Source organism: Nilaparvata lugens, chromosome X (genome assembly GCF_014356525.2).
Source record: "Nilaparvata lugens isolate BPH chromosome X, ASM1435652v1, whole genome shotgun sequence".
NCBI lineage: Eukaryota > Metazoa > Arthropoda > Insecta > Hemiptera > Delphacidae > Nilaparvata > Nilaparvata lugens.
In genome coordinates, this window is record NC_052518.1 from 8,553,029 (window position 1) to 8,579,961 (window position 26,933).

General features: G+C 32.0%; 1 protein-coding gene across 2 annotated transcripts in view; it reads left to right on the forward strand.

Moving 5' to 3' along the window:
- The window catches only part of LOC111064505, a 127,835-nt gene extending 115,059 nt beyond the window's left edge, over nt 1–12,776 (forward strand). For both annotated transcript variants that reach the window (XM_039442348.1, XM_039442349.1), the window contains exons 20-22: nt 4,625–4,825; nt 6,088–6,261; nt 10,185–12,776. In XM_039442348.1, the coding sequence (XP_039298282.1) occupies nt 4,625–4,825; nt 6,088–6,261; nt 10,185–10,399 (590 nt within the window). In that variant the 3' untranslated portion in view covers nt 10,400–12,776. The remainder of the gene's footprint in view (nt 1–4,624; nt 4,826–6,087; nt 6,262–10,184) is intronic.
- The last annotated feature ends 14,157 nt before the right edge of the window (nt 12,777–26,933 follow it).

Sequence of the window (26,933 nt, forward strand, 5' to 3'; positions counted from 1 at the left end):
ATAGTAAACCGTCGGTGTCAAGTAAACTTCACTATAGAACATATTTCTAGATCAGCTTTTTATTTAGTTTGCATGAACTTATTACCATTATTATTTATTGTTATTAGTTTTATTTATACAGAGCGATCCACTCCAAGAGGTTGAATGGAGAACATACCTATCAAAATTTGATAACGTTTTGAGTTTAGTCAATGGCCCATATGAATAAAACCAGAGCAAATGCTCATGAGCAAGAGCATGGAGCATAAGGTTTTGCTCATGAGCAAAAGGTAGAAGCAAAAGCATTTGCTCATTTTCATATGAATAAGCTTTACCTTATGCTCCTGAACTCTGGAGCAAATGCTCACGTATTTTAGAGATTTTTCATCAGCTGATTCGCTTTTGTAGCCTTAGTTTGTTTTTATAGCTCACGATAGCGCTAAATATGCAAATAGGGTGCACCGCTTGTGTTTGCGTCGTCTGCTCTGTTTTCTATTTATGAATAGAGTTTTAGGTTAGTTGAGTTTAGAATTTTGAAATAATAGCGTGAAAAAAAATGTCATCTCTATAATTATCTTCAGCATATTCTTATAATATCAATATCCTTCTTATAATCGTCCACACTCTCATCTTCTTAAATGCCTATCTCCTATTTTGTGATGGCTATCTTTTGTATTTATTCTTTTGTAGGGATAATGGTGATATATATCATGGTTGAATCTAATAAGAGTTTTATAGTTCTCAACTATTGGTTGTGATCGTATCTGGTATAGTTTCCTCTTCCTCATACGAATTAGTTGAGCCATTTTACTATGAGCAAAAGGTGATAGACTAGACTCAGACTAGACTAGACTAGACTAGACTAGACTCTAGACTAGACTCACCTTTTTGAAGCATTTGCTTCAAAAGTTGAGCAAATGCTCTAGTTTATTCATACAGTTTTGAGTATTAGCTTTCACTCTTGAGCAGATGCTCAAACTATTTTTTCGATGAGCATGAGCAAAGGGTTTTGCTCACGTTTATTCATAGAAAATGAAGCAAATGCTCCATATTTTAGAAGTATAAGCAAAATGCTCAACTTTATTCATATGGCCCATTATGTGCATATTATTTATTTTTGTTAATTTGTTGCGTTTAGCCGCTTGAATGACAGGGCTCTTGCAGCATGCAACACGTCAAGTTGTAGTATTATTCTTTAGCTGGAGTTGCCTCTATCCCCTAACAGCTTCACAGCATTCATCCAATGTGTAGGGTACTCTTTCCAACAGCCTCTGAGTCAGAGTTCTTGAAGAGTCTTAACATCTAAATCTCTCCATGATGTGGAGAGCTGGTTAAAGAACCTTATTCCAGTGATTTATTTCCTATTCAGGTGATAATAATGTGAAATATTTCTTCTATGTTTGGTTTGAAGCATCTAAATTTAAAAATCTACTTTGTGAAAATACTTGAGGACTGAAAATTTTGTGAAGTGAACAACTACAAGACTTAACCTATTTCGGACTATGTGTAACCTTATCTAAATTTTGGGAGAGGAATAGCACAAGGTTACCTTATTTTTTCTCTCCCTATCATTTAAATTATGTACTTATTGTATGAATCAATAAAGTCTGTTGTACAGTTCCCAATTATTCATATGATTTTTTGTGTATCATTGAATTTATAAATAAGTGGAAGAAACATTGTCGTTTCTGGTATGACTACTGAATAGTGACCAGCTCCAAACCTTTTTGGGCTCAACGTCTTAGACGCGCTGATATTTTTTCCTTGTTAACCGGATGCATTGTCTCCTATAGTAAACTATAGGAGCGAAATAGACGCTACCCATATGGATTATGGATTAATGAAGACGCACGAACTAAATTCAGCGCGTCTAAGACTGTCTTATAGTTGAAGCTTTTATTGTGGCCGTAGACTACTTTAGTTGTTGCCTTGAGTACAGTAGATTTTAGGTAGCTGTTGCAATGATACATTTTATCCTTCCTACAATTTTTAATTTATCATTATATTTAATTGACTTTCTGAGCTACTCATGAATTATTATTGCAGATTTGACTTGTGTATTTAATTGTAGTTTTGAAAATAATTATGTACTGTATCTAATTGTAGTTATGTACTGGTTGTAGTAGATATTTGAATAAATAGAAGTAGATTGGACACGATTGGTTTTCAACTTTATAAATTCAAAGTGTGGTTCACTTCAACTGTCAGTATTCCTCATGAAAAACATCAGTGCTTCCCATTCAATCAATACTGACAGTTGAAGGTGAATCTCACCATAGATAGCCATGCAGAACTTTGCATGAATCTCTTTTTTTTTCTAAATCATATTTTTTTTAACCTGCATCATCACTGTTAGGTTAACTGATTCTGTTGGACCATTGTTTTTCACTCACTACGTTTATCAACAATTGAAGACTTCCACGGCAAGGTTAATAGATAGAAAGTTGAACACTCATCAGCTAGCGGCAGTTGGCAATCTAACATCACTGTGTCAAATTTTCCATCTGCTATGCACTGAGAGATAAATACCAAATCTCGAATAAATTATGGAATATCCCTTGAAATGAACACCCCCTTCCGAAAATATATAGTTTGCTATTGAAATAGTAGCATCAGTAAAATGATAGTTGATCATAAATTTATTATTTTTATCTATGTACAATTACTTCACTTAGACCCGGTTGCACAAAAGCCGGTTAAATTTTAACCGTGATTAATTTCACGAGAACCAATCAGAGAAGCCGTCTTTTCAAAAATGCCTTTCAAAACGAGAACCAATCAGAGAAGGCGTTCTTGAAAAGACGGCTTCCCTGATTGGTTCTCGAGAAATTAATCACGGTCAAAATTTAACCGGCACTTATTATGAAGGCACATCAGGCTTATGCCCAAAACAGTCCCTTTTCAAATTTATACTACAGTCCAAACCAAAATCTAGGTTAAGCTACTATCACTAATAATATAATTCAATCTTATGAACTATATATAGCGTGGAAGAATGGAACATTAAAAATTACCGCTCATTATCTTTCAAGATTCCTTGTTGGGGTTTCTATTTTGTATAAATTATTTCAGTGTGTTACTTACAACTCAATTTACCTTATTATTTGTTTTTCACGCAATCCTTCTGGCATAACACAATTACAAATAATTAGAGAGAAACAGAAAAAAATAACGAAGAATGTCGATGGCTAATGAGCGGAAAATTCAAATGTTCAAACCTACCACACTGCTGTATTTCCTGCTGTATTCAATATTGTTCATTAGAGATTCAGTTTTTATTTTCCGTACAACATGTTATAATTCTCTAAAATTATCTAATAATTATATTATAATATACTCTATTATATTAAAATCAGCTGACGTGTGTTCATCATGCTATGTATTAACCTTGATATCACGCCATATCGAAATCAACTTACGTGTCTCATCACTTTCGCTCGTAGATTATAATCTATAATGCCAAATTAAACGATGGAAACATTCATTAATTCTTCATTTCCACATGACATCATCTGTAGGATCTTCAACTGTATTCGTTGCTCTCATAATCATCATAGATTTCATACTATTACTATGAACTGATGTAGGTCTATTCATCCATAAATCATATTTCACCATCGCATCTATTGGTTCCGGTGGTCATCACACATCTCTTGATTCTTATCATATTCATTATGAGTATCGTTATAATTTCCCTCCTCTTCCATTTGTCTCATCCACATTCATTAGTGGCCAACTACTTCCTATTCAAGCCTGCCAACTTTACAGTGTCAGTATTACCGATGTATTTTATTATCTGTGCTACACATACCTGATTTACTCCATTATTAAGTTGATCATCATCTTGTTGATCATCATCGTCATCTTCATTTCCATGGACTTGATTTATTTTGTATATAAATCCCGCTCAAACTTGTTCAAGCTCATTAAATCGTAGAGTTCTTTCCACATCAATGTGGATCAAGATCAGCATCATCATCATGACCTCCCATAGTTGTACGTCAAATAAAACCAAGTGTTCATATTGTTCATTCTTTGATTTTGTAACTCATCATCATCATCATCATCATCATCATCCTGTCTTCTCCCGCCATACTTCTACGTCAGATAACGTCGTGTTCGATCCATTCAATCATCATCATGTTTGATTCGTCATCATGATCATGTTTCAAGTTGAAAATACTTTCTAGTGGGAGTTCTATCTTCTCCAAAAACTGAGAATTAGTCATTTCTTTCTGTAGTTTTCGAATTCACGTTCTTACGTCATCATACTCATGCATTTACAATCAAATCCTTTAAACTGTGTCTTGCTCATTGGTAATTGGTATTTGATACTTTCAACGGGTCTAATAATTAGTGACTTCAAGTTGAGTTCCGAACCTCATCAGTGTGTCTAATATTTATTGATGCCTGTTAGTTTAAGTCTAATACCCGATTGCACATACTTCTATCAAATTTAACCACCGTTAAATGACTTCACCGCACTGTTAGTTTTTCCAGTCCTGGCTTTCTTCAGGTGGGGTAATTTCACGGCGGTCAACTTTGATGGACGTAGATGCAACCGGGAGAGAGTTGGTCAATAAGTTAGTCTTGGTGAGAATTTTCAACCGGGAATGAGTCTAATGGGTGGAATTTTCTGTCTCAGAGCTTGAACTGCGGAAGTTGGCCCGACGTGGGGCCGTTCCCTCTGTAGAACTTGCCGAGGATGTGGATATGGGCGACCAACCTCCGCTCTCACTGCCTAAGCCTAACCTGGGATCTCCCACAGCGCTCATGCATTCTCCTGAAAAAGTATCTTTCCTAAAATCGTTAGGTTTAACTCCGTTGAGCAGTAAGGAAAGGCAGGGTAAGTTTCTTCTAACCCCAACATTTCTTCAATTTGTCTCGACTGAGAGCAGTGAATCAGGTTGATTGTTAAACTGCCTAATGTAAATCAACAATTAATTATTCATTGAAGGTACTTTTCTGAAAATTATGTAATTCTGAATGATTGAATAAATAAATTAGATTTTGTATAGTTCCATAATTTCAAAATATATTTTTACAACAACAATAAAGGTAACTTTGATGAAATAGCACCAGGGTAGACATTATTATTTTACATTCTAATTGGATTCAACTTTATTGAGTGGATACACTTCATTGAAGAAGCCAAGTATTAGATAATATTATGCTTGTCTACCCTGGTGCTATTTCATCAAAGTTACCTTTATTGTTGTAAAAAATAGATTTTATTTTTAATAAAATATCACAAGCGTACTAGCATAGATAAAAAATAGCATATGCTACATAGCACTTATTCTATCTTTTCTCTATGGTACAAGTGATTGTCTATAATTGAACATTCAAGTAGCCCCATCAAAATACTTTATTCGTAAATAAATTATAGTTGTATTGCGACTAATGTGGTATTCATCCATGATGAATAAAAAACAAACTAGAAGGTGTCAACCAATTTTGATTTTTGATTCTTTTCAAACCTGACTTATCTTCAGCTGCGTTGTTTACTACTTGCTGATAAATAAATATTATAGTTGTGTGAGTATCTGAGTGCTGAAGATTATGCATAGACTATGCACAGCTGAAGAATCAGTTTATGAAGCCAGGTTCTGTATCTCAAAAATGAAGCAGGTTGGCGACCTCTAGTTTGTTTTTATTCATGTTTTTATCCAAAGTTGTATTCAACTTTGATAGTGACTGTTCTGAAGGTCAATCCAGACGGTCAAAGTTGTTGTCCGATTTCCATCTACAAACCAGAGCCCAATCAAAGTATAACAAAACGACATGTTTTGTAAATAAGCTGTTGAGTTAACAAAACATATTGTTATTTTGATCTTTTTTATATATCATTTCAATTACAAGCTAGCACAAATTTGGATTACTTGAATGTTTTTTATCTAATCTAACTTAAACTTTTCATTCAATAATTGTTGAAAACTGGATTGTCAGCTAAGTTCTTTTGTAAAAAATTAGCTTTATTAGTTTGTCTGTTACTACGGATGAGAAAGTTTTGTCACTCCCACAAGTAAACCAACTCTAACGGTTTTTTTTATTTTGTTTGTAAAATTATAATTTATTTGAGTTTAAATTAATGTTTTTGTTTTACAGAGAAAGAACAGATTTGGCAGGAGATTCTGGCGGAAAGGAGGCGAAGGCAATCCGTAACTCCGCTGACACTCTACTGCCAAGACGCTCGAGCCGATCCGCAACAAACGGAAGCTCAGCCTCCAAAATGGCCTGGGGTTGAAGGAGCTATGACATCTTACCTTACCTACCTTAAAGGTAAAACCACTTGAAAAATAAATTGATTTCTATTATTTACATGCCCGGTTTCACCACATTAGAGGTGTGTGGCACAACATGACACAGCACTCAAAAACTTTTGTAGCACTCGAAAAGTAATGGATCTGCGAATATTGGCAACGGACATACACAGATTGCGCCCAGCGGTCAAATGGGAGTGATACATGGCTCCGATACACACGTACACTGTTTACGTCGTGACGTCATCACTCAGTCACATTATTTGTCTCTCTCTCTCTCTCTCTCTGGAAGTGATAACGGTATATAAACTTTCCGACAACCATCTGCTTTATAACGAGCATTCCTTCCTATTCGACTTCAAAAGTGTTCCATTGATATATCTCGACTTGTGACGAATTTTGAAATCATGAATGCATCGAATTTCCAGCTCTGACAGTATGTTGAAAAGGTTGACGACCGGGAATCCCCTGGTTCGTCTAAACCACACCACCTCATCAACTTTTCGATAATTAGCACATATTGACTCCTTCAGGCTGTCACCATGAGTGAGAAAATTAACAGTGTTGCTATGTTTGCTACGCTGAGTGACTGAGGTTCAAAGTTATTAGTGTTTGAAGTTTTCAAGTATTCAAAAAATATATCTTTATCTATTACCCACATTGTCACAAAATTCAGAAATGAAAAGGCAAAACATTAGAATGAATGATTTCGCTAGAACCAATTTGACAGAGATCAAAGATGACTGTATGTTAATGAATGATTCTTCGAACAATCATGGTTCTAGCCCAATCTTTCAATATCAATTAGAATGGAATTATAGGATAGAAATCTGTATCTCATTAACTTGGCTAATATGTTGTCATAATACAGTAGTTTACAGATGGAATTAAATAGAGAATGCATTTATTCAAATGCTAATTAATATATAATTATTATTTAACGAAAATCCTAAATAAATGCTGTAAATCACCCCGAAGACTTCTGCTACTGCAGACATTGACAACAGGGTTGACAGCTAGTTCAATAGTAGTTCTCATCGAATTTCCATCTAGCTGTCAACCCTGTTGTCAATGTCTTCTTCTTCTTATTTGGCATTACAACCCAGCGCGGGTCACAGCCTCCCTCAATTTCCGCCTCCAAGCATCTCTGTCCACCGCTGCACTTTTCCATCGTCGCACCCCAATTACTGCTGCATCCTTATCCACTACGTCTATCCATCTTGTTCTGGGTCGCCCTTTCCTTCGCCGGCCATATATATTTTACCTTCCATTGCCATCTTTGGGGGGTAGGCATCGTCAGCTCGTACCAGGTGTCCTGCCCACCTCAGCCTGCGAACTCGCATCACAGTGGCTATATCTGCATACTGGTAAAGCCTATAATGTTCGTCATTATGCCTCCTAAGCCAGACTCCTGCTTCCTGTATGCCTCCAAACACTCTTCTCAGGATCTTTCTTTCAAAGACGCCCAGCATTCTTTCATCCGCCACCGTAGTTGCCCATGTTTCACTACCATACAGTAAGACAGGCATGATGATTGTTCTGTATAGCAGCAGCTTGGTGTTTCTACTGAGAGTTCATTTTTTCATCAGAGTTGATAGCGCGTAATAGCATCTATTGGCTAGCATAACCCTTCGCCTTACTTCTTTACTTGAATCGTTTCTGGAGTTTATAGAAGATCCCAGGTATACAAACTCTTCTACGATTTCGAAGTTTTTCCCCTGGATCTCTATGCTTTGGCCATGCTCTCGCCCTTCTCCAGAGTTGGAGGCCACCATAACTTTGGATTTATTCTCATTTACTATGTTGTCAATGTCTGCAGTAGCAGAAGTCTTCGGGGTGATTTACAGCATTTATTTAGGATTTTCGTTAAATAATAATTATAATACAGTAGTATTTTGCTTGACGCTTCCTTAGGATACTGGAGTGAATTTGAATTTCGCTATTTCAGTTAGGGAACGTAATGTAGGCTGCTAGTGTGAGCGAAATGACGTCACGGACGTTCACTTTGTTACGTCCAATATGTAAGTGGCCAAGCACATCCTGACCGCTGGGCGCAATTTGTAGATTCCCTTGCCAACACGGCAAGACGCATGTTAGAAGGAGAAAAGCACTTCTGGCGAAACTAACACAGCAAGAGTTTTTGTAACTTGTGAAGGAATGGATCAGTGCAAACCTGATCAATAATTAATTGTGATCTTATACTTATTCTATTATGTATGCTGTGTATAAATGTACATTGTATGCTTGTATTTTGTTGGAAACAAATTAATTCAATTCAATCTGGAACACGTGTGATAGCAACGCTATGGTTGCAAGACACGACTCGCGTAGGTTTGTGAAAGAGGCGCAGTTTTTTGTGCTACGCGCTTTCCTATCATATACTTGATACTTGATGTCGATGTCGAAGACTGGGGATTCCAGATAAACAGTTTCACGAATCTATCATATGATAATGATTAGCCACATGATTGAAGCACATAGAAAGATTATTAAAAATTTTTGTTATAATCATGAACATTGATAGAAGAAACACGTCTAGCAGATAATATCACACCCTCAAAACTGAGATACGTGTGCGGCGAGATTCTGTACTACTATCAACTCCTTGGCGGCTCACATGTGTCAGCCTCGAATACATGTGAACATTATGAGATGATCATATTAACTCGTTTATCTATCACTTAATATCTGAAATCATGCGTCCAGCCATACTTAGATAGCATTTTTTGGATATTACCTTACATTCTAGACAGTTTGGAATTAATCAAACAGCTCAATTCGACTTGTAATCTCTTAGCTCTGTCATTTATGCTAATATCGGGAAAATGTTTATTTTTTCTAATAGGATTTATCCTGAAGATAGTTCTCTGTGATTTCATCACAGTTTCTTATTTGTTGTGAAAAATAATTACTTTCTTCAATAAAGAATATAATTTTGATCCCATATGTAGCTCACAAGGCTATTGAATAGAATAACCTAACCTAACCATAACTCAACCAGTTGAGTTAGTGTAGTGCTAGTGGAGAGAAAAATATAAATGTATCGGGTGATTCAAAAATTTATACAACTTTGAAAATTAATATAAATGTTATTAAACAAGGTACAGAGCTGGTTTTTGTGTTGTTTTAAAGGAAAACACTCCAAGTTTTTTACCTTGAACTAAAGATGTTCTATGTGACTTCCGTTGGTTATCCTGCTGACATCCCATCGATAGTCGATTTCTTCCCAGACTCGCACTAGCATTTCAGGTGTAACTTGCTCAACAGCAGCGCAAATCCTTGCTCTAAGTTCAGGTAGAGTGGCTGGCAAAGGAGGTACATACACCATATCTTTTATGAATCCCCACAAGAAAAAATCCAGCGGTGTTAGGTCTGGGGAACGAGGGGGCCATGCAATTGGCGCATTACGTCCAATCTACTGATTTGGAAAGCGGTCATTAAGAAAATCCCGGACGTCAGTCAGATACTCCACTCATAAATTGTAGGGGAGGATCTTTAGTGTACTTTGTACGAAAATTACGCTGAACTGTTGTCGCAAAACACACAGCTAGCACGCTCGGGTCCCGTGAAGGCAGTCATGTTTGATGTAACTGCCGGCGCTTGTGAGGCACTAGCGGACTACGCGAGTCAAAACTTGGAGTGTTTTCCTTTAAAACAACACCAAAACCAGCTGTGTACCTTGTTTAATAAGATTTATATGAATTTTCAAAGTTGTCAAGTCCTTTTTGAATCACAAGGTATAAAGGCCTGTTTAATATGATGGAAATTTGGTTGTCTTATGTTCATGCATTGATTGCTGTTATTGTGTACATGTGTTTTCTTCACGATTCTAGTTGATATGTGTTCCTTGGCTCATTGTTATTATTATAGAAATATATACTATTTTTATTTCTATTCCTAGAAATAAATTTCGTTTTTTAAGTATATTTGATTTGTTGACAGAGTCATCGCTCGAACTGCAGTCTCTGCGGCAGAATAACGACCGCCTCGCCAAGGCGTCTTTTGAAGCACGAGAGGAAATAGCCAGCCTGGAACAGGATTTGGACCACATGCACACGCTGAAAGACACTCTGCAACGGCAACAAGAGTCCCTGCAGAGCAGTATCAACCTGCTTACCGGCGTCATTAAGGACATCGCCGCTCTTACAGACCGGTAAATCATCACTATTATCTGTTTCCTGCTCTCTGTTCAATTTATTTCAGAAAATAGTACCTGCCATAAGAATCAAAAATTGACGATCATACTTTACAATATTACACTTATTATATTTACAAACTACCCTTCTAGTGCCTACTTATAAATATATATCATCATAATAGACCAAATATATGGATTGTGTCTTTATTTTATATTTATTATTTGCATGTTTGGTTGCCAAGGTTGATTAATGCTGAAGTAAGGTAATGTTTTATTGGTTGGTTGTGCTTAAAAACAACGGTTGAGAACAAGAGATAATCATTATTAATTGATGTTTTTTGTTGAAAAGGTTTCAAAATTGAAAAAAATGAAAATTTTAGATTGAATGAACGAGAGAGATATCATAGTCATATAGAATGAATGAACGAGAGAGATATCGTAGTCACATAGAAGAATTATCTTATCAAGAAATGGAAAATGAAAATTCTAAGTACCCAGGGTACTTTGATTTTTAATTTATTGATAATTGAGAGTGGCAAAAACTACAAGAATTATCTTCTATTGAACTGCAGAATTTGTTTCTTTCAATCAGGGAGACATCATTTAATATACTACTGATGCAGTTTCTATGTTACTCTACTGCTGTATTCAAGCCTCAAATTTGGCTATTATTAATATTTATTATTCTACGGTTCCATGATTCTTTCATGTTTAATTTTTTATAGTAATCACTTAGGTCTAAATAATCGATTATCATTATCATTTCTTACATTCTTGGTAATTTCATTTTAAATAAAATCTTAGATTGTTCCTAGTTACGGAGTTGAAAGTTGCTCGAAACCATTTCTGCTGAAGTGAAAAACAATGTGGAAAAGAATTAGCGGTTATTTACTTTACTTTATTCATACTCATATATATCAATTACTACTATATTTAAGTGAAAAATCCACTTTATTCATACTCTTATTTTATTTCAATTACTCCATTTCAAGTGAAAAATCTCCTTGGACTACATATTACGCAAAAAAGAGTAAAAAAATTTGTCCCATGAGTTTCAAGTTTTTCATATGTCAATTTGATTTTTTTTATTCTCGATAATTCTCTTATGCTCTCCCTGGGGAACTGATTTATATATGTATTATTTTTGTGTGTATTTAGTATTAAGTTAAGCCTTTGGTTGCATAACGAGGTGAATTCAGTCACATGATTTATTCATTTGTTTATTGACCCAATTACTTTATTACGGTTGCATAGTTCGTTATTTTTTTCTTTGTTATATCTGTGCCTTTGTTTCCCAGTTTCTAGTTTATTCAAATAAAGGGATATATAGAGGAGTTTGTGTAGAGGTATATGATACAGCTGCATCATCCAACTTACCAACTGAAGATTTCGTATTAATCATTACATACTCATAAGAATAATATATTTTATAATATAATAGAATTATATATAAATTCTATAGAATAATTTTTTTTAATGTTATATTTTAATATTCTACAATCTATTATAGCAATAGTCTCTATTTTCACTTTTTCTACATTGTTAAATAAAATATGTTGTACCATTCATTAAAATAATATTTATCTTGGACTGCATAATAGAAAAGTAGCAAAATGATCAGAAGTTGTTGATTTTAATTGTTTGATCTCTATCATAAGTGTCATTCTGTTGCTGACATGTTGAGATGTCTTACTTTGTGGTTGAGATGTTTATCATAAGTTTATATATATATATAAATTAGTATTAATTCTATAAACTCTACCCCTATCCATCTCTCTCTTTTGTGAATATATCTTTCTTCAACTCATGAATTTGAGACTCAAGCCCGGTTGCAAAAAAGCTGGTTAAATTTTTATCGTGATTGATTACACGAGAACCAATCTGAGAAGTCTTCGTCTCTGGAAGCCTGGTTCTCGTGGAATTAATCACGATTAAGATCAAACCGGCTTTTGTGCAACCATCACGAAGCGGGATTGCCAATGCTGACAGATATTATGTGAATAAAAATTAGTTTTGGTTAAGTTTTGGATTATTGGTTTGCAATTAGTTTTATTTAGGTTGGCCTATTCAAAATAGGCCTACTATTTTTCTATCTTCTTTTTGTGCTTATTTTCTTGACACTGCTACATTTTTTCCGAAACTGCATCATTTTAACTTGGCTTTGGCTTCATAATAGGCTTTCACAAGTGAAAAGTTATCACAGTAAATATCTAACCACAGGTGAACAAATACCATAGAAATAATATTGTCAAACTAAAAAAAATCAATCTCTTATGTCTTACAGGAATTTCTCATATTTAAATTCAATCTTCATCCATGGACTAGATAATTATAGATTTTTCTATCCAAATTCAATGTTGTGTTCATGTACTGGTAGTTTTCCCTGATTTTCTTTCTATCAATAGCATTTTTTTAGTTTACCCATCCATTTTTTCATCGTGAATCATAAGTTGGGCTTTGATTTGTCATTTATTATGAATCCAAATTCTTAGATCTGTTTGTTTTTATTTTCAATTGAAATTATACATATTGATCTGCTATAATTGAATATCCCATGAATGAATTTGAAGTTTCAAATTCAAGAGTTGTCAATCTGCAGGAGTGTCCTTAATACTAAAATTAATAAGAGTAGATTAGTTGAATAGTAAATCTAGTTAGTATAATGGCTATTTCTCCCTTTTGTAAATGCTCTTTTCTCCATGGCATTTGATTCACTTCATGCCTTTTTAATCAAGCAAATAATGAACCTGAGTAGAGTTAATAAAAGTAGATTAGTTAATAGTGAATATAGTTAGTGTAAAATCAATTTCTCCCTTTTGTAAATGTTCTTTTCTCGATGACATTTGATTCAAATCGTGTCTTTTTATCAAGCAAATAATGAATCTGAGTAGAGTTAGTTAAAGTAGATTAGTTAAAAGTAAATATAGTTAGTGTACAAGCTATTTCTCCCTTTTGTATTATGTTCTTTTCTCGATGACATTTGATTCAAATCATGTCTTTTTAATCAAGCAAATAATGAATCTGAGTAGAGTTAGTAAAAGTAGATTAGTTAATAGTAAATATAGTTAGTGTAAAGCTATTTCTCCCTTTTGTATATTTTCTTTTCTCCATGACATTTGATTCACTTCATGTCTTTTTAATCAAGCAAATAATGAATCTGAGTAGAGTTAGTAAAAGTAGATTAGTTAATAGTAAATATAGTTAGTGTAAAGCTATTTCTCCCTTTTGTATATTTTCTTTTCTTAATGGCATTTGATTCACTTCATGTCTTTTTAATCAAGCAACAAATGAATCTGAGTAGAGTTAGTAAAAGTAGATTAGTTAAAAGTAAATATAGTTAGTGTAAAGCTATTTCTCCCTTTTGTATATTTTCTTTTCTCCATGGCATTTGATTCACTTCATGCCTTTTTAATCAAGCAAATAATGAACCTGAGTAGAGTTAGTAAAAGTAGATTAGTTAATAGTAAATATAGTTAGTGTAAAGCTATTTCTCCCTTTTGTATATTTTCTTTTCTCATGGCATTTGATTCACTTCATGTCTTTTTAATCAAGCAACAAATGAATCTGAGTAGAGTTAGTAAAAGTAGATTAGTTAATAGTAAATATAGTTAGTGTAAAGCTATTTCTCCCTTTTGTATATTTTCTTTTCTTAATGGCATTTGATTCACTTCATGTCTTTTTAATCACGAATGATTCACTAGTTTAGGTTTGGATTATTAGTAGTTTATTTAGAATAGGCCCATTTCTCCCTTTTGTTTATGTTCTTTTCTCCAAGACATTTGATTCAATTCATGTCTTCTTATTTGCAAATGATTCACTAGTTTAAGTTTGGATTATTAGTAGTTTATTTAGAATAGGCCCATTTCTCCCTTTTGTTTATGTTCTTTTCTCCAAGACATCATGTCTTCTTAATCGCAAATGATTCACTAGTTTAGTTTGGATTATTAGTAGTTTATTTAGAATAGGCCCATTTCTCCCTTTTGTTTATGTTCTTTTCTCCAAGACATTTGATTCAATTCATGTCTTCTTAATCGCAAATGATTCACTAGTTTAGGTTTGGATTATTAGTAGTTTATTTAGAATAGGCCCATTTCTCTCTTTTGTTTATGTTCTTTTCTCCAAGACATTTGATTCAATTCATGTCTTCTTAATTGCAAATGATTCACTAGTTTAGGTTTGGATTATTAGTAGTTTATTCAGTAGAATAGGCCCATTTCTCCCTTTTGTTTATGTTCTTTTCTCCAAGACATTTGATTCATTCATGTCTTCTTATCGCAAATGATTCACTAGTTAGGTTTGGATTATAGTAGTTTATTTAGAATAGCCCATTTCTCCCTTTTGTTTATGTTCTTTTCTCCAAGACATTTGATTCAATTCATGTCTTCTTTTTAGTTTGGATTATTAGTAGTTTATTTAGAATAGGCCCATTTCTCCTTTTGTTTATGTTCTTTTCTCCAAGACATTTGATTCAATTCATGTCTTCTTATTGCAAATGATTCACTAGTTTAGGTTGGATTATTAGTAGTTTATTTAGAATAGGCCCATTTCTCCCTTTTGTTTATGTTCTTTTCTCCAAGACATTTGATTCAATTCATGTCTTCTTAATCGCAAATGATTCACTAGTTAGGTTTGGATTATTAGTAGTTTATTTAGAATAGGCCCATTTCTCCTTTTGTTTATGTTCTTTTCTCCAAGACATTTGATTCATTCATGTCTTCTTATCGCAAATGATTCACTAGTTTAGGTTTGGATTATAGTAGTTTATTTATAATAGGCCCATTTCTCCTTTTGTTTATGTTCTTTTCTCCAAAACATTTGATTCAATTCATGTCTTCTTATCGCAAATGATTCACTAGTTTAGGTTTGGATTATAGTAGTTTATTTAGAATAGGCCCATTTCTCCTTTTGTTTATGTTCTTTTCTCCAAGACATTTGATTCATTCATGTCTTCTTATCGCAAATGATTCACTAGTTTAGGTTGGATTATTAGTAGTTTATTAGAATAGGCCCATTTCTCCCTTTTGTTATGTTCTTTTCTCCAAGACATTTGATTCAATTCATGTCTTCTTAATTGCAAATGATTCACTAGTTTAGGTTTGGATTATTAGTAGTTTATTTAGAATAGGCCCATTTCTCCCTTTTGTTTATGTTCTTTTCTCCAAGACATTTGATTCAATTCATGTCTTCTTAATCGCGAATGATTCACTAGTTTAGGTTTGGATTATTAGTAGTTTATTTAGAATAGGCCCATTTCTCCCTTTTGTTTATGTTCTTTTCTCCAAGACATTTGATTCAATTCATGTCTTCTTTTTGGATTATTAGTAGTTTATTTAGAATAGGCCCATTTCTCCCTTTTGTTTATGTTCTTTTCTCCAAGACATTTGATTCAATTCATGTCTTCTTAATCGCAAATGATTCACTAGTTTAGGTTTGGATTATTAGTAGTTTATTTAGAATAGGCCCATTTCTCCCTTTTGTTTATGTTCTTTTCTCCAAGACATTTGATTCAATTCATGTCTTCTTAATCGCAAATGATTCACTAGTTTAGGTTTGGATTATAGTAGTTTATTTAGAATAGGCCCATTTCTCCCTTTTGTTTATGTTCTTTTCTCCAAGACAATTGATTCAATTCATGTCTTCTTAATCGCAAATGATTCATTAGTTTAGGTTTGGATTATTATTAGTTTATTTAAAATAGGCCTACTCTTTTTCAATCTTTTTTCTAGAAACTGCATCATATTAACTTGGCTTTAGCTTCATAATACGCTTTCACAAGTGGATTTAAGTTATTTTCACTGTTAAAATTCAACCACAGGTGAACAAATACCATAGCAATAATATTGTCAACCTAAAAAATCCATCTCCTACGTCTCACAGAAATTATAATTCCTTATATTTAAATTCAATCTTCTTTCCATGCACTTGATAATTATAATTTTTTCCATCTAAATTCAGTGTTGTGTCCATGTATTGGTAGTTTTCCTTGATTTTTTCAATCAATAGAATTTCAGTTTACTCATCCATTTTTTCATCGCAAATTTTAAGTTGAGGTAATATTTGTCACTTATTATAAAGCCAAATTCTTTGTTCTGATTCAAGAGTTTTCAGTTTTCAATGTTCTTTTCTTCATGACATTTGATTCAATTCATGTCTTCTTAATCGCAAATGATTCATTAGTTTAGGTTAGGATTATTAGCAGTTTATTTAGAATAGGCCTATTTCTCCCTTTTGTAAATGTTCTTTGCTTCATAACATTTGATTCAATTCATGTCGTTTTAATCAAGTAAATGATTCAGAGTAGAATTAGTAAAAGTTTGTTAGTTTAGTACCAAAGGTTAGTAATTTATTTAGTATAATGGCTATCTCTCCCTTTTGTAAATATTCTTTTCTCGATGACATTTGATTCAAATCATGTCTTTTTAATCAAGCAAATAATGAACCTGAGAACAATTAGTATAGTAGATTAGTTGAATAGTAAATCTAGTTAGTATTGAAGCTATCTCTCCCTTTTGTAAATATCACTTTCCTCTACTCATGAATTTGAGACACAGGCCTGGTTGCAAAAAAGCCGGTTAATATTCAATCGTGATTAATTTCACGAAAACCAATCAGAGAAGGTTTTTCTGAGAAGAAGGATTCTCAGTTTGCTTCTCAAAAAAATCTTTTCTGATTGGTTCTCATGGAATTATTTATTATTAAAATTTAACCGGTTTTTATGCAACCGGCAGAAAGTGTGATTGCCAATGCTGATATTATGTAAATAAAACTTATTTTTAGTTAAAGTTTGGATTATCAGTAGTTCATTTGAAACAGGCCTACGCTTTTTCATCTATTTCCTTGACATTAACTGAATAGTAAATATGGTTAGGATATGCAAATTATCACTGATATAATAATACAACTGATATACTAACAAACTACAGCATTCTTTTTCCATCCTCAAAATACAAATTCACATTTTTTATACCTAAAGTCAATTATCCATCTGACCCTTTCGTAATTTCTTTTTCTTGAAGCAGAATTATTATCAGTTTCTAATATCTATCTCTCCCTTTTGTGTAAATTATCTTCTTAATGACATTCGAATCAATTCATGTCTTTTCGATTTTTAGTTAACAGTCAGTCAGCATAAAATAAGGTTTCAATATCTATCTCTGTGTTTAGTTACAATATTTCCACTGTGAATATAGTCTGTATAATATGGCTGTTTCTCTCTTTCGTAAATATTCGTTTCTTGATGACATTATTCATTCCATATCGTTTTAACCTTTGAACTCAAGTTCCATGATTGGATTATATGATTGGAGTAGTTAAGTTGGATAGTAAATCTAGTGTATATTATATCAGTACTAGTTTACATATACTATCATCTTTCTCCTTTTCCATCCTTAAGGAGTATGGAAATTCCCTGTATGAAATTCTAATTTTCCCAGATTTATCATCAATAGTCTAAATTTTATTGTTCCACTCTTCAAAACTAAATATCAAGCTCCACTTTATCTCGATGATTTCACTCTTGCTCTATTTCATAATGTTTTTGTAACTTTTCGTGCTGAATTTGAAGGCCTTTGGAAGATCTACTAATAATTCCAGACTTTATCCCATTAGATTATATTATTATAGCATGGTCGACTATTCAATGCTTGAAACAGTGATCAGCTGATGTAAAGTGTACGTTTCCTATGATCATTATAATATATGTATCAACGATATACACATTTTTAATATGCATAGTATTCATACATTTTTCATCAGCTCATGAAAATACTACCTCGACATGCCTTGATACAGTTGGCCATGGCTTTAGTTATTGATTTCTATCTCTGTCTCTTTTGTAAATATTCTTTTCTCAATGACATTTGATTCAATTCATGTCGTCTTAATCAAGTAAATGATTCAGAGTAGAATTAATAAAAGTAGGTTAGTTCAGTACCAATGGTTAGTAATTTAGTTAGTATAATGGCTATTTGTCCCTTTTGTAAATGTTCTTCTCTCCATAGCATTTGATTCAAATTCATGTCTTCTTAATCGCAATGATTCACTAGTTTAGGTTTGGATTATAGTAGTTTATTTAGAATAGCCCATTTCTCCCTTTTGTAAATATTCTTTTCTCAATGACATTTGATTCAATCATGTCTTCTTAATCGCGAATGATTCACTAGTTTAGTTTGGATTATTAGTAGTTTTTTAGAATAGGCCCATTTCTCCCTTTTGTAAATATTCTTTTCTCAATGACATTTGATTCATTCATGTCTTCTTATTGCAAATGATTCACTAGTTTAGGTTTGGATATTAGTAGTTTATTTAGAATAGCCCATTTCTCCCTTTTGTAAATATTCTTTTCTCGATGACATTTGATTCATTCATGTCTTCTTATTCGCAAATGATTCACTAGTTCAGGTTAGGATTATCAGTAGTTTATTAAAAATAGGCCTATTTGTCCCTTTTGTAAATGTTCTTCTCTCCATAGCATTTGATTCAATTCATGTCTTCTTAATCGCAAATGATTCATTAGTTCAGGTTAGGATTATTAGTAGTTTATTTAGAATAGGCCCATTTCTCCCTTTTGTAAATGTTCTTTTCTCCAAGACATTTGATTCAATTCATGTCTTCTTAATTGCAAATGATTCATTAGTTCAGGTTAGGATTATTAGTAGTTTATTTAAAATAGGCCTATATCTCCCTTTTGTAATTGTTCTTTTCTTCATGACATTTGATTCAATCATGTCTTTTTAATCAAGCAAATAATGAACTGAGAACAATTAGTATAGTAGATTAGTTGAATAGTAAATCTAGTTAGTATTAAAGCTATCTCTCCCTTTTGTAAATATCACTTTCCTCAACTCATGAATTTGAGACACAGGCCTGGTTGCAAAAAAGCCGGTTAATATTCAATCGTGATTAATTTCACGAAAACCAATCAGAGAAGGTTTTTCTGAGAAGAAGGATTCTCAGTTTGCTTCTCAAAAAAATCTTTTCTGATTGGTTCTCATGGAATTATTTATTATTAAAATTTAACCGGTTTTTATGCAACCGGCAGAAAGTGTGATTGCCAATGCTGATATTATGTAAATAAAACTTATTTGTAGTTAAAGTTTGGATTATCAGTAGTTCATTTCAAACAGGCCTACCCTTTTTCATCTATTTCCTTGACATTAGCTGAATAGTAAATATGGTTAGGATATGCAAATTATCACTGATATAATAATACAACTGATATACTAACAAACTACAGCATTCTTTTTCCATCCTCAAAATACAAATTCACAATTTATTATACCCAAAGTCAATTATCCATCTGACCCTTTCGTAATTTTTTTTCTTGAATCAATAATCTTGAAGCATAATATTAGAATCTGTTTCTAAGATCTATCTCTACTTCTTGTGTAAATTATCTTCTTAATGACATTCGAATCAATTCATGTCTTTTCGATTTTTAGTTAACAGTCAGTCAGCATAAAATAAGGTTTCAATATCTATCACTCTGTTTAGTTAGAATATTTCCACTGTGAATATAGTCTATCTAATATGGTAGTATTTAAAGATATCTCTCGCTTTTGTAAATTTTACTTTCCTCAACTCATGAATTCGAGACACAGGCCCGGTTGCAATAAAGCCGGTCAAAATTTAATTGTTATTAATTTCACGAAAACCAATCAGAGATGGTTTTTCTAAGAAGAAGGATTCTCAGTTGTCTTTTTAGTTACAGTTAGTCAGCATTAAGTAAGGTTTCAATATCTATCTCTCTGTTTAGTTACAATATTTCCTCTTGTTAATATAGTCTGTATAATATGGCTGTTCCTCTCTTTCGTAAATATTCGTTTCTTGATGACATTTGATTCATTCCATATCTTTTTAACCTTTCAACTCAAGTTCCAGTTTTATTATTAGAGTAGTTCAGTTGGATAGTAGATGTGGTGTATATTATATCATTACTAGTTTACATATACTATCATCTTTCTGCTTTTCCATCGTTAAGGAGTATGGAAATCCTTATTCGAGAATTCAATTGAAATTCTATTTTTCCCAGATTTATCATCAATAGTCTAAATTTTATCGTTCCACTCTTCAAAACTAAATTTCAAGTTCCACTCTATCTCAAAGATTTTGTTCTTGCTCTATTTCAAAATGTTTTTGTAACTTTTCGTGCTGAGTTTCAAGGCCTTTGGAAGATCTACTAATAATTCCAGACTTTATCCCATTAGATTAGATTAGTATTAGCATGGTCAACTATTCTATGCTTGGAGCAGTGATCAGCTGCTGTAAAGTGTACGTTTCCCATGATCATTATAATACATGTATCAACGATATACATATTTTTAATGAGCATAGTATTCATACATATTTCATCAGCTCATGAAAATACTGCCTCAACATGCCTTGATACAGTTGGCCATGGCTTTAGTTATTGATTTCTATCTCTCTCTTTTGTAAATATTCTTTTCTCAATGGCATTTGATTCAATTCATGTCTTATTACCGATGATCACACGTTTTAATAGTAGAATTAGTAAAAGTAGATTAGTAGAATAGTAAATCTTGTTAGTAAATATGGCTATCTCTCCCTTTTGTAAATATAACTTTATTAAACTCATGAATATCAGATTCAAGAGTTTTTAAGAGTTGGAGGTTTCCTTATACTAGAATTAATAAGAGTAGATTAGTTAAATAAATCTAGTTAGTATAATGGCTATTTCTCCCTTTTGTAAATATTCTTTTCTTGATGACATTGATTCAATTCATGTCTTTTTAATCCATGTGGTGAACGAATAGAATAAGTAGTAGTAATAGTACTTAGATAGTAAATTCAGTTAGTTTAATGGCTATTTCTCCCTTTTGTAAATAGTCTTTTCTTGATGACATTTGAATCACTTCATGTCTTTTTAACCCCAGAGAATGCAAGTAGAATTAATAAGAGTAGATTAGTTGAATAAATGTAGTTAGTATAATGGCTATTTCTCCCTTTTGTATATGTTCTTTTCTCCATGACATTTGATTCACTTCATGTCTTTTCAATCAAGCAAATAATGAATCTGAGTAGTATTAGTAAAAGTAGATTAGTTAGTACCAATGGTTAGTAAGTTAGTTAGTATAATGGCTTTTTCTCCCTTTTGTAAATGTTCTTTTCTCCATGACATTTGACTCAATTCATGTCTTCTTAATTGCAAATGATTCATTAGTTCAGGTTAGGATTATTAGTAGTTTATTCAAAATAGGCATACTCTTTTTTTTTAATTTTTTCCGAAACTGCATCATTTTAACTTGGCTTTGACTTCATAATATGCTTTCACAATTGAATTTCAGGTATTTTCACAGTAAAAATCCACCCAAAGGTTAACTAATACCATAGTAATAATATTGTCAATCTAAAAAAATCCATCCCTCACGTCTCACAGAAATTATAATTTCTTATATTCAAATTCAATCAATCTTCTTTCTTTAGACTTCATAATTATATATTTTTTCACCTAAATTCAGTCTTGTCTCCATGTACTGTTAGTTTGCCCTGATTTTTTCAATCAATAGAATTTTTTCAGTTAACTCATCCATTTATCATCAGTTCCATCCTTACAGTAGGAGTATGGAAATCCCAATTCATAAATTCAATTCCGTGTATGAAATTGTAATTTTCCCAGATTTATCATCAATAGCCTAAATTTACCATTCCACTCTTCAAAACTAAATCTCAAGCTCCACTTTATCTTAATGATTTTGTTCTTTCTATATTTCAAATTTTTTTGAACTTTTCGTGCTGGATTTGAAGGCCTTTGGAAGAACTGCTATTAATACCACACTTTATCCCATTAGATTAGATTAGTATTAGCATGGTCAACTATTCTATGCTTGAAACAGTGATCAGCTGATGTAAAGTGTACGTTTCCCATGATCATTATAATACATGTATCAACGATATACATATTTTTAATGAGCATAGTATTCATACATATTTCATCAGCTCATGAAAATACTACCTCGACATGCCTTGATACAGTTGGCAATGGCTTTAGTTATTGATTTCTATCTCTCTCTTTTGTAAATATTCTTTTCTCAATGACATTTGATTCAATTCATGTCTTATTACCGATGATCACACGTTTTAATAGTAGAATTAGTAAAAGTAGATTAGTAGAATAGTAAATCTTGTTAGTAAATATGGCTATCTCTCCCTTTTGTAAATATAACTTTATTAAACTCATGAATATCAGATTCAAGAGTTTTTAAGAGTTGGAGGTTTCCTTATACTAGAATTAATAAGAGTAGATTAGTTAAATAAATCTAGTTAGTATAATGGCTATTTCTCCCTTTTGTGAATATTCTTTTCTTGATGACATTTGATTCAATTCATGTCTTTTTAATCCATGTGGTGAACGAATAGAATAAGTAGTAGTAATAGTACTTAGATAGTAAATTCAGTTAGTTTAATGGCTATTTCTCCCTTTTGTAAATAGTCTTTTCTTGATGACATTTGAATCACTTCATGTCTTTTTAACCCCAGAGAATGCAAGTAGAATTAATAAGAGTAGATTAGTTGAATAAATGTAGTTAGTATAATGGCTATTTCTCCCTTTTGTATATGTTCTTTTCTCCATGACATTTGATTCACTTCATGTCTTTTCAATCAAGCAAATAATGAATCTGAGTAGTATTAGTAAAAGTAGATTAGTTAGTACCAATGGTTAGTAAGTTAGTTAGTATAATGGCTTTTTCTCCCTTTTGTAAATGTTCTTTTCTCCATGACATTTGACTCAATTCATGTCTTCTTAATTGCAAATGATTCATTAGTTTAGGTTTGGATTATTAGTAGTTTATTCAAAATAGGCATACTCTTTTTTTTTAATTTTTTCCAAAACTGCATCATTTTAACTTGGCTTTGACTTCATAATACGCTTTCACAATTGAATTTCAGGTATTTTCACAGTAAAAATCCACCCAAAGGTTAACTAATACCATAGTAATAATATTGTCAATCTAAAAAAATCCATCCCTCACGTCTTACAGAAATTATAATTTCTTATATTCAAATTCAATCAATCTTCTTTCTTTAGACTTCATAATTATATATTTTTTCACCTAAATTCAGTCTTGTCTCCATGTACTGTTAGTTTGCCCTGATTTTTTCAATCAATAGAATTTTTTCAGTTAACTCATCCATTTATCATCAGTTCCATCCTTACAGTAGGAGTATGGAAATCCCAATTCATAAATTCAATTCCGTGTATGAAATTGTAATTTTCCCAGATTTATCATCAATAGCCTAAACTCTACCATTCCACTCTTCAAAACTTAATTTCAAGCTTCACTTTATTTCTAATCATCTTATTGATTTTCGCTCTTGTTCTATTTTAAATAGAAAATTTTAGTGCTGAATTTCAAGGCCTTTTAGATCTACTCTTAATTCCAGACTTTATCCCATTAGATTAGATTAGTATTAGCATGGTGTCAACTATTCAATGCTTGAAGCAGTGATCAGCTGATGTAAAGTGTACGTTTCCTATGATCATTATAATATATGTATCAACGATATACACATTTTTAATAAGCATAGTATTCATAAATTTTTCATCAGATCATGAAAATACTGCCTCAACATGCCTTGAATACAGTTGGCCATAGTTTTAGTTATTAATTTCTATCTCTCTCTCTCTTTTGTAATTATTGTTTTCCTGATCACATTTGAAGTACTTTATGTCTTTTTAGTCTTTGAATTAACTGTATTAGTATTTTTTTTATTCCACCTAGAAATTAATGTAGCTAGTATCACGGCTATCTCTCTCTTTTGAACATATTATTTTCTTGATGACATTTGATTCAATTCATGTCTTTTAATCTAAAGGAAAACACTACTTAAATATTCTAGGTAATTAAGTAGAATAGATTAGTATTATAGTAGAGGTAGTTTGCTTTTTCCATCTACGTTATTTTTCTATTTCAAATTGCAATTTCTTATACCCAAATTCAATTTCATGTCCATGGACCACTTATTGTCCCTTATTTCATCAATAGCCTAAAATTTTCAAATATTACACATTCGTTTATGCTTTGAGCTTCATAAAAAATTTTTCAGGTTCTAATTTTACCATTCCAGTTTCAATAAGTTTATTTCCATACACCTTTCACAATATGTCCACTGTTTGGTTTAGGAAATTGTGTTAAATTTAATATAGTCATGGCATTAGTTGTTAGTATCTATCTCTCCCTTTTGTAAATATTGTTTTCTTGATGACATTTGATTCAGTTCATGTCTAGGGATCTTAAGATGATATTAGATTAGTAATTGCTTGGACGACTTTTCAATGCCACAAATAACGATTTTATAAACTGAAGAAAATCGCACGTATTTTATTGTTATATATGTTCAAACAGTATACTCATATATAATAATCATAGTATCGGTACACTTTTCATTAGCATCATAAAATCGCTGCTTCAGGCATCAATACAGTCGGCCATGGCATTAGTTATAGTATCTATCTCTCTCTTTTGTACATATTATTTTCTTGATGACATTCGATTAACTTCATGTCGTGGAATCTTGCAACAAATTAGGCCATTAGTTGGATAAGTAAAAGTAGATTAGGTGAAAATAGGAATAAAAGAGTAAGAATAAGGTAGTTTAGGTATTCTATCAATTTTTGCTTTTGTTTTTTTCCGTCACTATCTCTTCATGTTTAAACTTTTTATTTCATAAAACGTTTACCGGTAAATAGAATTGATAATATTGACAACCTCCAATTATTCTATTATTTCTATTTTTTTCAATGTCGGAAAATTTCTGTTCTTGCTCATTACAATTATTTGAAGCATTTAACTCAAACTCATTTCAAATCGTCATAGTTGGACATACCCTTCAATTTTTTTAACGTTTTGTTTCTGTTATCAACTTTTCAAATCAATTCCAAAGTTTTCCGAGTGTTCAAAATTGTTATTTTCCTTTTAATTAATATCAGTTTCCAAAAACATTTTTTTAAATCTTTAGTAGTTGTCAATGTTATTCAATACAATCGCTCATCCAATGGCACCAACCACGGTCACTATTAGGGTTTCAGTTTTCATCCTCCTGATTCTAAATAATAAATTTTGTTATTGGTTGATCCTTCCAGATAATAGTCCTCTTAATTAATTTATTCCAACCACACTGTGTGTTTCAAAATCATGTTATTATTCATTCAGATGAACTATTAATCTCAACATAGGTCCTTATCATATATCCTCCTCCTGGTTTATTTTATTAGCTTCAAAATGTCTTCTAGTTTTTTTCCAACTACTAGCTTCCCAACTTATATCCATGTTAAAATACTTAATATTGAAAGTTCAGCTTTCTCAAAATCTTTTTCATTATTCCAAATTTTGATTGATGTGCACATAGTATATAGGATTTAGTGAGTAGTCATCGATATATAAATTCCTTCTTCTGTAGTTAGATTCTGAAAAATTCTTTTGTATATTACTCTTTTCCTTGCTGAAGTTATAAATCACTTCTGGCACATGAACCGCTCTGATATTAAATAGTATATAGGATTTAGTAGTTAGTTAATAGGAATTAGTCTATCTATAAATTCTTCATTCTGTAGTTAGATTCTGAAAAATTCTTTTGTATATTACTCTTTTCCTTGCTGAAGTTATAAATCACTTCTAGCACATGAACCGCTCTGATATTAAAAAGTATATAGGATTTAGTAGTTAGTTAATAGGAATTAGTCTATCTATAAATTCTTCATTCTGTAGTTAGATTCTGAATACTTCTTTTGTATATTACTCTTTTCCTTGCTGAAGGATCACTTCTAGCACTTGAATTCACTCTGATATTGACCAGTATATAGAATTTAGTCTGTAGTTAGTTGGTAGGATTTAATGTGTAGGAATTAGTCTGCAAGTTCTATATTTTCATATCTGAATATATTCAATCCTTCCTTTCGATTTTAATTTTCATAGTTTACCAAACAGCAGTACTGATTCATTCACAAGAACAGTAAATCCCAATTTCACTTCAGGTCCCTATCATATAACTTGTACTTGCATTTTACTAGCTTCCAAATTTATATCCACCTCAAAATTGAAATATTTTATATTAGTTTCAATATTCAGCATTCTCTAGTTTTCCTTTTTTTAATTCAGATTGATATGCAGATAGTTTATAGGATTTAGTGAGTAGTCAGTATATAAACTCCTTCTTCTGTAGTTAGATTTTGAATACTTCTTTTGTATATTACTCTTTTCCTAACTGAAGTTATAAATAACTTCCAGTAAATGGTCCGCACCGATATTGAACTGTATATAGAATTTAGTATGTAGTTACTTGGTAGGATCTAATGAATAGGAATTATTCTATCTATAAATTCTTCATTCTGTAGTTAGATTCTGAATACTTCTTTTGTATATTACTCTTTTCCTTGCTGAAGGATCACTCCCAGCACTTGAATTCACTCTGATATTGACCAGTATATAGAATTAAGTCTGTAGTTAGTTGGTAGGATTTAATGAATAGGAATTAGTCTGCAAGTTCTATATTTTCATATCTGAATATATTCAATCCTTCCTTTCGCTTTTTAATTT